Below are 16,238 nucleotides of genomic sequence, written 5' to 3'. Positions count from 1 at the left end.
ATGATTTGGATTGCTGCCAAGGTAACTTGCAGGTCTCGCTCCACTATGGCAAGAGATCTCTGCGTGCACTATCTTCCTTGCTTCTCCTTTGGATTGTGCCTTTCTTTCCAACTTATCTTGCACAGAAAGGCCTGTTTTTCACTACATATGTTCAACATCCTCCTGGGAAAAGATCTTTTGCTTTTTATTTCTAAACTGCCAGTGCTGTCTTCATCAGGCTGAGTGCACAGGCTCCCTGAGGTCTTATCTTTGTTATAAAACACACACATCTGAAATAATTATGCTTCTCAACTCCAATTCCTCCAAGAGTTTTTCCTTTTACTTCTCAGCTGACCCCTCACACTGACCCCAGGCTTTTGCAGCCCATACACTGCTACGGACAGCCTACTGAGTTGGCCAATTCTCAGTAGATCACAACGTAAATTTTATAAATGCTCAACCCTGAGGAGTACACCCCAGCGTAGGAAATCTTGCTATAGGACACAGAGGAGATCTGTTGTCTATAAAGGCTTAGGGAAAACCCAGCAACTGCTCTGCACTGGTGCAAATGTCCACCGTAGGCAAGGAGGGAGAGCACCTTGAAAGGAACCAAAGCTGCCAGAGATGTCTGGTTAGAAACCAGTGAGGGAGTAGAGGATGCCCCAAAGCCCATCAGCATCAAGATCAAAGGCGATCCACAGGATGCTGTGAATCCCTTACAGGTGCCTCCGAGTAATGTTTCCAGGATGCTGGACTTCATTTCTAGGAGTGCTGGTCTCAGCTGCAGGTTATTCAACATGGGAGGATCTCCTTCTAAACCCAAAGAAATATCCCTTGAAAATGCTCCTAGGGCATTAAGTTTTTTGTTCTTTCCATCTGCTTTCAGTTATAAACACCACTGATGGTACCCTGGGACAACATTTCATCAGTCAGTCTGCCCCTCTTATGAGTGTCAATTTAACCACTATTTGGTCTAAATTTTAGCTATAAAACTATGAATACAAAAAAAGATAATCTTTTTTGACGCTGTGAGACCACAATATTGTTTAGATTCCAGAGAAAACTGGTTAAAACTCTTTTGAAATTGCAAAACTGGTTCTTTTTTAAATTTGTTTTTAATTGGAGGATAATTCCTTTACAGTACTGTGTTGGCGTCTGCCATACAACAACATGAATCAGTCGAGAGTATACATATGCTCCCCTCCCTCCTGAACCTCCCCCAGCTCCATCCCACCCCTCTAGGTTGTCATAGAGTGCCACTTCGGGTCCCCTGTGTTACACAGCAACTTCCCGTTAGCTATCTATCTTACACATGGTAATGCACATGCTCCAGGCTACTCTCTCATCTGCCCCACCTCTCCTTCCCCAACTCTGTCCACAAGTCTTTTCTCCATGTCTGCATCTCTATTCCTGCCCTGTAAATAGGTTCATTGGTACCACTTTTTTAGATTCCACATATATGCATTAATAACGTACTTCACACTGTAACAGGCTACAGGTATATCCACCTCACTCTAACTGACTCAAATGCATTCCTTTTCATGGCTGAGTAACATTCCATTGTTTATATGTACCAAAACTTCTTTATCCATTCATCTGTCGAAGGACATCTAGGTTGCTTCCGAGTCCTGGCTACTGTAAATAGTGCTGTAATAAACACTGGGGTACATGTATCTTTTTGAATTATTGTTTTCTTAGGGTTAAAGTTCCAAAATATAAAAGCAACTCATGCAGCTTACTTAATATAAGAAAAATAAACAACCCAATCAAAAAGTGGGTGGAAGATTTAAACAGACACTTCTCAAAAAAACTGGTTCTTTTGTATAGGCAATTAGAGAAAGTTAGCTTGTTAAAATATTTTTTTCCTTAGGAATTCTGACCTTGAGAGAAAACACACCTAGAAGAAAGCTTGAAATCCTCTTACTATGTCTTTGGGATACAAGCACAGCCCACTTTTCTGGGACTTTGCCCTTGGACTAATTAGTAGAACTTCAAGCCAAGATTAAAAAAAAACAAACAAAAAAACACAAAGAGGCATTTTAAACCTTGAGCAAAAACTGTGAGATCTCTGTTAGTCTGGATTTATGTATGTCTCCAGTATGTGTCTTTGGATAATACTGCTGAAGTTAATCTGTGTGGCTCACAATAAATTGCGGAGAATTCTTGAAAGAGATGCAAATACCAGACCACCTTACCTGCCTCCTGAGAAACCTGTATGCAGGTCAAGAAGCAACGGTTAGAACCTTACATGGAACAAGTGACTGGTTCAAAATTGGGAAAGGAGTACATCAAGGTTGTACATAGTCATCCTGCTTATGTAACTTAGATGCAGAGTACACCATGTGAAATGCCGAGCTAGATGAATCACAAGCAGGAATCAATGTTTCAGGGAGAAATATCAACAACCGCAGATATGCAGATGACACCACCCTAATGGCAGAAAGTGAAGAGGTACTAAAGAGCCTCTTGATGAAGGTGAAAGAGGAGAGTGAAAAACCTGGCTTAAAGCTCAACATTCAGAAAACAAAGATCAGTGCTGTTTAGTTCAAGATGGTGGAGTAGCAGGATGTGTGCTCACCACCTCTTGCAACACCACAAAAACTGCAACTAGCTGCTGATCAACCACTGACAGGAGAACGCTAGAACCCCCCAAATAAGATACCCCATGTCCAAAGACAAAGAAGAAGCCACAGCGAGATGGTAGGAGGGGGCGCAATCACAGTAAAATAAAATTCCATTCCCGTGGGGTGGGTGACCCACAAACGAGAACAAGAATATCAAAGAAGTACTCTCATTGTTCTGAAGCTTCTGAACTCCACACCAGGCTTCCCAGCCCGGGGATCTGACAAAAGGAGCAGGAACCCCCAGGGAATCTGGCCTTGAAGGCCAGTGGAATTTGTTTGCATGACTTCCACAGGACTGAGGGAAACAGAGACTCTAATCTTGGAGGGCACAAAAAAAACCTTGCTGGCACCAACACCCAGGGGAAAGCAGAGTGACCCAACAGGCGACTGAACCAAAACAACCTGCTAGTGTTGGACGGTCTCCTGGGGAGGGTGGGTTGGCTGGGGCTCACCACAGGGACCAGGGCCGTGGCAGCATCAGGTGGGCAAGGTCTCCCTCGCAGTTCACCATTAATGTTACCATAGTCCCCATCGGAACCAGAGGTCAAATTGCCAACATCCACTGGATCATCGAAAAAAGAAGAGAGTTCTAGAAAAACATCTATTTCTGCTTTATTGATATTTCAAAGCCTTTGACTCTGTGTATCACAACAAACTGTGGAAAATTCTTAACAGATGGGAATACCAGTCCACCTGGCCTGCCTCTTGAGAAATCTGTATGCAGGTCAGGAAGCAACAGTTACCCTTCACTAGACGGACCTTTGTTGGCAAAGTAATGTCTCTGTTTTTAATATGTCTAGGTTGCTCATAACTTTTCTTCCAAGGAGCAAATGTCTTTTAATTTCATGGCTTAGTCACAATCTGCAGTGATTTTGGACCCCCCAAAAATAAAGTCAGCCACTGTTTCCCCATCTATTTGCTATGAAGTGATGGGACTGCATGCCATGATTTGTTTTTTGAATGTTCAGCTTTAAGTCAACTTTTTCACTCTCCTCTTTCACTTTCATCAAGAGGCTCTTTAGTTCTTCTTCATTCTGCCATTAAGGGTGGTACCATTTGCATATCAGAGGTTATTGGTATTTCTCCCGGCAATCTTGATTCCAGCTTGTGCTTCATCCAGCCCAACATTTCGCATGATGTTCTCTGCATGTAAGTTAAATAACCAGGGTGACTATAAAGCCTTGACGTACTCCTTTCCCGATCTGGAACCATGTCTAGTTCTAAATGTTGCTTCTTGACCTGCATACAGATTTCTCAGGAGGCAGGTCAGGTGGTCCGGTATTCCCATCTCTTTCAGAATATTCCACAGTTTGTTGTGATCCACAGAGTCAAAAGCTTTGGCGTAGTCAATAAAGCAGAAGTAGATGTATTTCTAGAACTCTCTTGCTTTTTCGATGATCCAGTGGATGTTGGCAATTTGATCTCTGGTTCCTCTGCCTTTTCTAAAACCAGCTTGAATATCTGGAAGTTCACGGTTCACGTATTGCTGAAGCCTGGCCTGGGGGATTTTAAGCATTATCTTCCTAGAGTGTGAGATGAGTGCAATTGTGTGGTATTTTGATTTCTTTAGCATAGGCTTTCTTCAGGATTGGAATGAACACTGCCCTGATCCAGGCCTGCGGCCACTGCTGAGATTTCCACATTTGCTGGCACACTGAGTGCAGCACTCTCACAGCATCATCTTTCAGGATGTGAAACAGCTCAGCCGGATTCCATCCCCTCCACTGGCTTTGTTCACAGTGATGCTTCCTAAGGCCCACTTGACTTGGCATTCCAGGATGTCTGGGTCTAGGTGAGTGATCACACCATCGTAATTATCTGGGTCATGAAGATCTTCTTTGTACAGTTCTGTGTATTCTTGCCACCTCTTCTTACTATCTTATGCTTCCGTTAGGCCCCTACCATTTCTGTCCTTTATTGAGCCCATCTTTGCATGAAATGTTCCCTTGGTATCTCTAATTTTCTTGAAGAGATCTCTAGTCTTTCCCATTCTATTGTTTTCCTCTATTTCTTTGCACTGGTCACTGAAGAAGGCTTTCTTATCTCTCCTTGCTATTCTTTGGAACTCTGCATTCAAATGGGTTTATCTTTTCTTTTTTCCTTTGCCTTTAGCTTCTCTCTTTTCTCAGCTATTTGTAAGGCCTCCTTACACAGCCATTTTACCTTTTTGCATTTTTTTTTTCTTGGGGATGGTCTTGCTCCCTGTTTCCGGTGCCATGTCACGAATCTCTGTCCATACTTCTTCAGCTACGCTATCAGATCTAATCCCTGGAATCTGTTTGTTACTTCCACTGTATAATCATTAAGCAATTTGATTTATGTCATACCTGAGTAGTCTACTGGTTTTCCCTACTTTCTTCAATTTCAGTCTGAATTTAGCAATAAGGAATTCATGATCTGTGCCACAGTCAGCTCCCAGTTTTTGCTGACTGTATAGAGCTTCTCCATCTTTGGCTGCAAAGAATATAAGCAATCTAAGTTCAGTATTGACCATCTGATGATGTTCATGTGTAGAGTCTTCTTTTGTGTTGTTGGAAGAGGGTGTTTACTATGACCAGTGCATTCTCTTAGCAAAATTCTGTTAGCCTTTGCCCTGCTTCATTTTGTATTCCAAGGCCAAATTTGCCTGTAACTCCAGGTATCTTTTGACTTCCTACTTTTGCATTCCAGTCCCCTATAATGAAAAGGACATCTTTTTTGGTATCAGTTCTAGAAGGTCATGTAGGTCTTTCACAGAACTGTTCCACTTCAGCTTATTCAGCATTTTTGGTTGGGGCATAGACTTGGATTACTGTGATATTGAATGGTTTGCCTTGAAAACGAACAGAGATCATTCTGATTCCTAAGATGTTGATGTTCACTCTTGCCATCTCCTGTGTGACCACTTCCAACTGACCTTGACTCATGGACCTAACATTCCAGGTTCCGGTGCAGTATTGTTCTTTACAGCATTAGTCTTTACTTCCAGCACCAATCACATCCACAACTGGGTGCTATTTTAGCTTTGGCCTCGTCTCTTCATTCTTTCTGCAGTGATTTCTCCACTGATCTCCAGTAGCATATTGGGCCCCTACCAACCTGAGGAGTTCACCTTTCAGTATCCTATCTTTTTGACTTTTTATACTATTCATGGGGTTCTCAAGGCAAGGATACTGAAGTGGTTTGCCATTCTGTTCTCCAGTGGACCATGTTTTGTCAGACTCTCCATCATGACCCGTCTGTCTTGGGTGGCCCTACATGGCATGGTTCATGGTTTCACTGAATTAGACAATGCAGATGGCCAAAAACATGAAAATATGCTCAATGTCACTAATTATTAGAGAAATGCAAATCAAAACTACAATCAGTTATAACCTCACACCAATCAGAACAGCCATCATCTGAAAGTCTCCAAACAATACATACTGGACAGTGTGTGGAGAAAAGGGAACCCTCTTAACACCGTTGGTGGGGATGTAAAACTGGTATAACCACTACAGTGAACAGTATGAAGATTTTTAAAAAACTAAAAATGTAACTATCACATGGTCCAGTAATCTCACTCCTGGGCATACATCTGGAGGAAAGCATACTTTGAAAAGATACATTCACCCCAATGTTCACTGGGGCACTATTTACAACAAGTAAGACATGGAAATAACCTAAATGTCCACTGACAGAGGAATAGATAAAGGAGATGTGGTACATGTATAGAGTGGAATATTACTCAGCCATTAAAAAAGAGTGAAATAGAAGTGAAAAGCAAAGGAGAAAAGGAAAGATATACCCATTTGGATGCAGAATAGCAAGGAGAGAGAAGAAAGCCTTCTCCAGTGATCAGTGCAAAGAAATAGAGTAAAACAATAGAATGGAAACTACTAGAGATCTCTTCAAGAAAATTAGAGATACCAAAGGAACATTTCATGCAAAGATGGGCTCAATAAAAGACAGAAATGGATGGACCTAACAGAAGCAAAAGATAGTAAGAAGAGGTGGCAAGAATACACAGAAGAACTATACAAAAAAGATCTTCAGGACCCAGGTAATCACGATGGTGTGATCACTCACCTAGAGTCAGACATCCTGGAATGTGAAGTCACACGGGCCTTAAAAAGCATCACTATGAATAAAGCTAGTGGAGGTGATGGAATTTCAGTTGGGCTATTTCAAATCCTAAAAGATGATGCTGTGAAAGTGTTTCATTCAATATGCCAGCAAATTTGGAAGCCTCAGCAGTGACCACAGGACTGGGCAACGTCAGATTTCATCCCAAGCCCAAAGAAATGCAATGCCAAAGAATGCTCAAACTACCGCACAATTGCACTCATCTCACACGCTAGTAAAGTAATGCTCAAAATTCTCTAAGCCAGGCTTCAGCAATATGTGAACCATGAACTTCCAGATGTTCAAGCTGGTTTTAGAAAAGGCAGAGGAACCAGAGATCAAATTGCCAATATCCGCTGGATCATCGAAAAAGCAAGAGAGTTCCAGAAAAACATCTATTTCTGCTTTACTGACTACACCAAAGCCTTCGACTGTGCGGATCACAATAAACTGTGAAATATTCTGAAAGAGATGGGAATACCAGACCACCTGACCTGCCTCTTGAGAAACCTGTATGCAGGTCAGGAAGCGACATTTAGTTAGAACTGGACATGGAACAACAGACTGGCTCCAAATAGGAAAAGGAGTACGTCAAGGCTGTATACTGTCACCCTGCTTATTTAACTTATATGCAGAGTACATCATGAGAAACACTGGGCTGGAAGAAGAACAAGCTGGAATCATGATTGCCGGGAGAAATATCAATAACCTCAGATATGCAGATGACACCACCCTTATGGCAGAAAGTGAAGAGGAACTAAAAAGCCTCTTGGTGAAAGTGAAAGAGGAGAGTGAAAAAGTTGGCTTAAAGCTCAACATTCAGAAAACCAAGATCATTGCATCTGGTCCCATCACTTCATGGCAAATAAATGGGGAAACAGTGGAAACAGTGGCTGACTTTATTTTTGGGGGGCTCCAAAATCATTGCAGATGATGACTGCAGCCATGAAATTAAAAGACGCTTGCTCCTTGGAAAAAAGCTATGACCAACCCAGACAGCCTATTAAAAAGCAGAGACACTACTTTGCCAAGACAGGTCTGGATAGTCAAGGCTATGGTTTTTCCAGTAGTCATGTATGGATATGAGAGTTGGACTATAAAGAATGCTGAGTGCCAAAGAATTGATGCTTTTGAATTGTGGTGTTGGAGAAGACTCTTGAGAGTCCCTTGGACTGCAAGGAGATCCAACCAGTCCATCCTAAAGGAAATCAGTCCTGAATATTCATTAGAAGGACTGATGTTGAAACTGAAACTCCAATAGTTTGGCCCCCTGAGAGAAGAGCTGACTCATTTGAAAAGACCTTGATGCTGGAAGACTGAAGGCGGGAGGATAAAGAGATGACAGAGGATGAGATGGTTGGTTGGCATCACCAACTCAATGGACATGAGTTTGAGTAAACTCCAGGAGTTGGTGATGGATAGGGAGGCCTGGTGTGCTGCAGTCCATGGGGTCACAAAGAGTTGGACATGACTGAGCAAATGAACTGAACTGATACACACTACTATGTATAAAATAATTAAGAAGGTCCTACCGTATAGCACAGGGAATACTATGCAATGTTCTGCATAACCCATGTGGGAAAGGATTCTGAAAAAGAACTAGAAATCAACTATACTCTGAAACAAAAAATATTGAAAAAATAAGAAATTAAACCTATTCACACAAAATTGGCCAGTTTCCTGCATATAGTGTAGTGTACCTTACTGATGCCCCCTGATAGATCATGGCCTTGTCAAGGTGAAGGGGTGTGCAAAACTCAATCAACCTATGAGCTATGCCCTGCAGGGTCACCCAAGACAGACGGGTCATGGTGGAGAGTTCTGATAAAACATGGTCCACTGGAGGAGTAAGTGGCAAACCACTCCAGTATTCTTGCTGTGAGAACCCCATAAACAATAGAAAAAGGCAAACAGATACAATATCAGAAGATGAGTCCCCCAGGTTGGAAGGTGTCCAATATGTTACTGGGGTAGAGCAGAGGGCAATTACCCCAGATTGATAGCTCCAAAATGAATGAAGGAGCTGGGCCAAAGCAGAAATGATGCTCAGTTGTGGATGTGTCTGGCGGTGAAAGTAAAGTCCAATCCATAAAGAATGATATTGCATAGGAACCTGGAAAGTAGGTCCATGAACCAAGGTAAATTAGATTTGGTCAACCAAGAGATGGCAAGAGTGAACATCAACATCTTTGTAATCAGTGAAGTAACATGGACGGGAACGGGCAAATTTAATTCAGATGAGCATTATATCTACCACTATGGGCAAGAATTCTAAAGAAGAAACAGAGTATCCCTCATAATCAACAAAAGAGTCTAAAATGCAGTACTTGTGGGCAATCTCCACAACAACAGAATGACCTCAGTTAGTTTCCATGGCAAACCATTCAATATCACAGTAATCAAAGTCTATGCCCTAACCAGTAACGCCAAAGAAGCTGAAGTGGAATGGTTCTATGAAGACCTACAAGACCTTCTAGAACTAACACCAAAAAAAAAAAAAAGTACTTTTCATTATAGGAGACTGGAATGCAAAAGTAGGAAGTCAAGAAATACATGGACTAACAGGCAAACTTGGCCTTGGTGTATAAAATGAAGCAGGGCAAAGGCGAGCAGAGCTTTGCTATGAGAATTCACTGGTCATAGCAAACACCCGTTTTCACCAACACAAGAGACAACTCTATACATGGACATTACTAGATGATCAATACCAAAATCAGACTGATTACGTTCTTTATAGCCAAAGATGGAGAAGCTCTATATAGTCTGCAAAAACAAGACCTGAAGCTGACTGTGGCTCAGATCATCAGCTCCTTACAGCAAAATTCAGGTTTGAACTAAAAGAAAGTGGGGAAAACCACTAGGCCATTCAGGTATGACCTAAATCAAATCCCTTATGATTATTCAGTAAAGGTGATGAATAGATTCAAGGGCTTATGTCTGGTAGACAGAATGCCTGAAGAACTATGGAGAGAGCTTTGTAACACTGTACAGCAGGTACTGACCAACACTATCCAAAAGAAAAAGAAATGCAAGAAGGCAAAGTGGTTATCTGAGGAAGCTTTACAAATAATTGAGGAAAGAGATGTGAAAAGCAGTGGAGAAAGGGAAAGATATATCCAATTGAATGCAGAGATCCAGAGAATAGCAAGGAGAGATAAGAAGGCCTTCTTCAATGAACAATGCAAAGAAACAGAAGAAAACAACAGAATAGGAAAGAATAGGTATCTCCAAGATAAATGCAGACATCAAAGGAGTATTTCATGCAAGGATGGGCACGGTAAAGGGCAGAAATGGTAAGGAATTAACAGAAGTAGAAGAGATTAGTGGCAAGAATACACAGAAAAACTGTACAAAAAAGGTCTTGATGACCCGGATAATCACAATGGTGTGGTCACTCACCTAGAGCCAGACATCCTAGAGTGTGAAGTCAAGTAGGCCTTAGCAAACATTACTACCAAAAAAAATAGTGGAAGTGACAGAATTCCAGTTGAGCTATTTAAAATACTAAAAGATGATGGTGTCAAAGTGCTGCACCCAATATGTCAGCACATTTGGAAAACCTAGCAGTGGCCATAAGACTGGAAAAGGTCAGTTTTCATCCCAATTCCAAAGAAAGGCACTGTTAAAGAATGTTCAAACTATCGGACAGTTGCGCTCACTTCCCATGCTAGTAAGGTTATGCTCAAAATCCTTCAAGGTAGGCTTCAGCAGTATTTGAATCAAGAACTTCCAGATGTACAAGATGAGTTTAGAAAAGGCAGAGGAACCAGAGATCAAATTGCCAACAATCAATGAAACATAGAGAAAGCAAGGGAATTCCAGAAAAACATCTATTTCTGGTTCATTGTCTAAGCAGAAGCCTTTGACTGTGTGGATCACAACAAACTGGAAAATTCTTAAAGAGATGGGAATACTAGACCATCTTACCTGTCTCCTGAGAAACCTGTATTCGGGCCAAAAGTCAACAGCTGGAACTTGTATGGAACAACTGACTGGTTCAAAACTGGGAAAGGAGTATAACAAGGCTGTATATTGTCACCCTGTTTATTTAACTGGTATGCAGAGTACATCAGCGAAATGCTGAGCGGGATGAGTTACAAAATGGAATCAAGACTCCCAGGAGAAATTATCAACAACCTCAGATATACAGATGATATTACTCTAATGGCAGAAAGTAAAGAGGAACTAAAGAGCCTCTTGATGAGGGTGAAGGAGGAGTGAAAAAGCTGGCTTAAAACTCAACATTAAAAAAAACTAAGGTCATAACATCTGGTCCCATTCCTTCCTGGCAAATAGAAGGGGAAAAAGTGGAAGCAGTGATAGATTTTTTTCTTCCTGGGCAGATTGTGCCTGTAGCCATGAAATTAGAAGATGTTTGCTTCTTGGAAGGAGGGCTATGACAAATCTATACAGTGACAAAGGTCTGTATACTCAAAGCTATGGTCTTTTCAGTAGTCATGTACAGATGTGAGAGTTGGACCATAAAGAAGGCTGAATGCCAAAGCATTGATGTTTTTGAATTGTGGTGCTAGAGAAGACTCTTGAGAGTCCCTTGGACAGCAAGGAGATCAAACCAGTCAAGCCTAAGGGAAATCAACCCTGAAAATTCTTTGGAAGGACTGAGGTGGAAGCTAAACCTCCAATACTTTGGCCACCTGCTGCGAAGAGCTGATTCATTATAAGAGACCCTGATGCTGGGAGAGATTGAAGGCAAAAGGAGAAAGGGCAGAAGAGTATGAGACAGTTGGATGGCATCATCGATTCAATGGACATGAACTTGGGTGAATTGCAGGAGACGGTGAGGGACAGGGAGGCCTGGCACGCTACAGTCCGTAAGGTCGCACAGAGTCAGACACCACTTAGCCACTGAACAACAAAAAAACCCTTACTGGTAACACATACACTTGTATTTTCTAAAAATATCTCCTAGGTTTAACTTCCACATACTAAAAACCAGTCACTGAGAAACTAGTGATTTTTCTCAAAATTACATAAGCTCTATAATTACATAAAATGGTAACTATTAGTTTATATTTTAAAGAATAAAGTATAAGCAAGTCAACTGAGAAAGAAAAACTTGTTAAACTGATTAAATGTATCAGTGAAGGTCATATATTTCTTCACAAACACAATATGATACCAATACCAAGTGACTACTTAAGGCACTGAAAAAATTAGTAACATAAAAGTTGAGAAATCAAAGTAAAAACTGTTATAAAGCTGAAATTTACCTGTTGCAGATCAACGATGTTTACTCGACCTTTAAAAAAAAGACATTCATTTAAGTTATCAGTAAGTACATACCAGCCCAAAACTGCAAATTTCAACAGATTTATGTTTTGGACATTTCAAAATCCAAAACATAAATCTTTCTGCAAAGGACACAATGAAAGTGAAAAGTGAGATTCGCTCAGTCGTGACCGACACTTTGTGACCCGCCAGACTTCTCTCTCCATGGAATGCTCCAGGCCAGAATACTGGAGTGGGTAGCTGTTTCCTTCTCCAGGGCATCTTCCCAAGGGAGGGATCGAACCCAGGTCTCCCGCATCACAGGCGGATTCTTTACCATCTGAGCCACCAGGGAAGCCCAAGAATACTGGAGTGGGTAGCTGTCCCCTTCTCCAGCGGATTTTCCTGACCCAGGGATCGAACCAGGGTCTTCTGCATTGCAGGTGGATTCTTTACCAACAGGGCCACAGTAATTAATGTCTTGAAAGACAAGTTATTAGCATAAGTATCCATGGCTAAAATATAGAGGATAGCTTATTTTCAAAGTTTCATTTGTCATATCAAACTAATAACCAGCATCAGCTGATACTGAGTTGGGCAGACCTACGAGGATTATTTTCATCCCTTCACAATTTATCTACTGTGACCAAAGACATATTAACAACAAAATTCAGATAATGTATTTTCAATTATTTGAAACTGGTAGGTTATTACTTATTAGCTAAAGAATATCTGTTAAGCATTTCAAACTATAGCTAGTATTTTATTAGGACTATGCAGTAAGATAAAAAACAAACACCAAAGGTGTATCTAATAATATCTAACAAGTTGTTTTCACAGATGCATCTATTTTAATCAAACAGTGTTCAAATTTGCTCAGGAATTTCTTCATATTTCAAAAAGGCAATGGAAACAAAAACTTTTGTGTGTTTGTAGTAGCTTTTCCTACAATCTGATATAACACCATACTAAATTATTTTGTAATTTGCAAACAAAATTTAAAAAGACATGATAGAACAGTCTTGATTTTCAACGATCTGTAATTTAAAACCTCTGTTCCCTTTTCATAATTATCACCTGATAACAGACAGCTAAGTCCACCTGAGTCACCCAATAAATTCAAGAACTGTGAAAAGAGCTAATTAATTCACAAACAGAACACATATCTCAAAATAAAAAAATGCGATTTTGTAAAGTGACAATATTTGACTTCATTTAAATTATATAATGTTCACCCAAACCTATTGAAAAGTATTAAGGCTGATTATCAAATTAACAATTAAGAAGGGTGTACTATAACCTCCAAATCATTTATGATTTATGGTTTAAAAGGTCATGCCCAGGCCCCTTTCCGAAGAAACAGAAGAAAAAACTAAGGAATTACTTACCACCTCGAACATGTAGCTCATCTCTCATTTCTTTACTAATTTGGGCTGGAGTAATATATTCCTTCCCATCAAGTGTGTGAACTACTTCTAGCTGTTTCTGAGCAATTAATTTATTCACAATCTCAATGCAGTTCCGCTCTGACAATCTGAGGGAAACAGAAGTTTTAAAAATGAATTTGTTACATCCAGTGCTCAATATGTTTAAAAAGATGTATGACAATGGGTTTTTAAAAGGTTTGGATAGTCATCATTTCTATATTACAGCATCTGCATCTTTTTTCGTATAACACTAATTCAAAACATTTAAAAAAATTCTAGGGAGTAAACAGGTTTACATTAACTTAAATCACGTAGTTCATTGTTACAAGTCTATTGTAGATTTCGAGTTTGCTCTTTTAGGCCTGCTTCTAATCTTCAAATCTGAATAGAAAAGTAAGGACATGTAATGCAAGTAGAAGAAAAAACATGTCCTACTTTTGTTTCAATTTCCACTTTCGCTTCAGTTTAAAAAAACACACAAAATTTTCTTTTATTAAATGCACAGTTGCCTCACTCCTATGTATAAGCTTTGTAAGCAGGACACCTGGCTAGGCCAGGAAAACCATAATTTTGCAACTGATAGTTACACAAACACTTAACTAAGTGTCCTCGTTTGCTAAGCGGTGATACAAAACACAGCATCAGGTGATTAAAGTCTTCAGCTCCAGAAGGAACAAGGCAAGAAGTAGTCAACAGATAAAAAGGGGTTCTATTACCATTATATGTGTTCGGTAAAAGTAAAAAGCAAACTTAGGGGCTTTTTCAGGACACACCCCCCAAAACGTCAAATGTCTGTGGAGTCCCTAAAAATGACAGACGGGAGTATGGCTCTGGCCTAGCACACCTATCCTGGTGAACAAGAAGGCAAAATGTTTACGGAGTCAACATAGTATTTGCAAAATACTGCACCTTGGGGTTAGCCTCTCCTTTCAAGCTCTAAGGAAGTGTATCACAGTCAATGATGCTTCAGGGACTTGCTAACCGTTAAGCAAGGATCAGAGGGATAGTCTTAGGGGTGTCACCAGTCCCAGCCGTCGAGGTGGGGTGGCCTCGCCTGCACCTGGCTGGGGCTTGGAGGGGGGGTGGGAAGGAATGTTCTAGGTCTTCCCCACCGAGAACTATTTCGGAAACCGCACTCCAGCCTCTGGGAGGAAGGGAAGGGGCGGGAACGCTGACGGGATGGGAAGGTCCGGGGTCCAAGGCCTGGGGTTTGCAGCCTCAGATCCCGGCGTGGCCCCCCGAGGCTATTGTGGACTCCACAAACGGAGAGGGAGGGTCAGGCACCTTTGCGTGGCCTCTGCGAACTGCGCCCGCTGAAAGTCTGCCGCCAAACGCCTAATCTCTTCCCAGGCGTCCGCCATCTCGGCCTTATTCGCCCAGCCGCCGACCAACCGCCGACACGTCAGCCCAAAGGCCGCGGGAGCCGAGGCGGAACGGGCCGCGCGGAGGGACAAGAGACTCTCCGCGACGCGGCTACGGAACGTGCGCGAGCTGCGCCGGCGGGGGCGGGGCCAGAAAAGCCGCAGCCCCGCCCTCCCCGCGCGGGAGGCTTGTCCTGGGCGTGGGATCCCTGCGCGGCTGCGGAGAGCCAGGCCGTCCGTCTCTGTACTCGTCTGCCGGAAAGCCAAGTTAATAAAGTGTTACTTCAAGTCTTTGTTTGCATTATTCCTAATATTCTGGCGCAGTGATAATCAAGTTAACCACTCTTGTTTTTTTGTGTTTTTTTTTCTCCCCTGCCCTCTGTTTGATTTATTTTGGGGAGGCGGGGGAGGACCTGTGCTCCAAACTGCGGTTAACATTACCTCTTCTCTGTTAAGATAGGGCGGTTTGATTTGTGTAGGGAATCATGCTATGGGTCACAGAGTTCCTTTGGATTTTCCCGTAACATCTTACGGGAAAACCTGAACGAAGATTTTCCTTCCAATAATATTTTTAGGTCAGTAGCTCAGCCGTATCTGACTTTATGACCGCACGGACTGCAGAATGCCAGGTTTCCCTATCCTTCCCCAGCTCCCAGAGCTTGCTCAAACTCATGTCCATCCAGTCGGTGATGCCATCCAACCATCTCATCCTCTGCCGTCCCATTCTCCTCCTGCCTTCAGTCATTCCCAGCATCAGGGTCTTTTCCAATGAGTCAGATTTTTTTTGCGTGAGTTCCCCAAAGTATTGGAGCTTCGGCTTCAGCATCAGTCCTTCGGATGAATATTCAGGACTGATTTCCTTTAGAAGTGACTGGTTTGGTCTCCTTGCAGTCCTCTCATGGGGACTCTCAAAGTCTCTCAAAAGTCTTCTCAACACCACAGTTCAAAAAAATCAATTATTCGGTGCTCAATTCAAGATTGTATTTTGTAGGGACAGCTTGTGCTGCCTAAAAGGATAGTCACTATACAGATGAAGCCATTTAAATGAATTAAAATAAAGATTATATCAGAAACAAACAAGTTGAGATTGAAAACATAATGTTGTTTTCAGTAACAGCCCCCTAAATGAAATATTTAGGTATAAATCTAACAAAATATGTATAAGATCTACATGAGGAAAATTACAAACTCTAATGAATGAAATCAGAGAAAAACTAAGTAAATGGAGAGATAGTCAATATTCATGGATAGGAACAGGCAATATTGTCAAGATGCCAATTCTTCCAAACTTGATCTGTAGATTCAGTACAATCCCAATCAAAATCTGGGTAATTAATTTTGTGGATATCAACAAGCTCTTTCTAAAGTTTATATGGAGAATCAAAAGACCCAGAATTGCCAACATGGTGTTGAAGAAGAAGAAAGTTGAAGGACAGACACTGCCTGAATTTAAGACTAATTACAAAGCTACAGTAATCAAGACAGTGTGGTATTGATGAAGGAATAGACAAATATATCAATGAAAGAGAATAGAG

The 16,238-nt window shown here is 41.4% G+C and overlaps 1 protein-coding gene across 1 annotated transcript in view; it reads right to left on the bottom strand.

Moving 5' to 3' along the window:
- Positions 1 to 14,820, bottom strand: part of UFL1 (UFM1 specific ligase 1) — a 63,773-nt gene extending 48,953 nt beyond the window's left edge. Inside the window, exons 1-3 of the mRNA XM_043438980.1 lie at positions 14,627 to 14,820; positions 13,304 to 13,449; positions 11,918 to 11,946 (exon numbers count right to left, since the gene is read on the bottom strand). Coding sequence (XP_043294915.1) covers positions 11,918 to 11,946; positions 13,304 to 13,449; positions 14,627 to 14,703 — 252 coding nt within the window. The 5' untranslated portion in view covers positions 14,704 to 14,820. The remainder of the gene's footprint in view (positions 1 to 11,917; positions 11,947 to 13,303; positions 13,450 to 14,626) is intronic.
- Positions 14,821 to 16,238: the final 1,418 nt, after the last annotated feature.

Source organism: Cervus canadensis, chromosome 20 (assembly GCF_019320065.1).
Source record: "Cervus canadensis isolate Bull #8, Minnesota chromosome 20, ASM1932006v1, whole genome shotgun sequence".
In the NCBI taxonomy this organism is placed as follows: domain Eukaryota; kingdom Metazoa; phylum Chordata; class Mammalia; order Artiodactyla; family Cervidae; genus Cervus; species Cervus canadensis.
The sequence above is the reverse complement of the archived record's forward strand: the minus strand, read 5'-3'. Positions and strand labels throughout refer to the sequence as shown.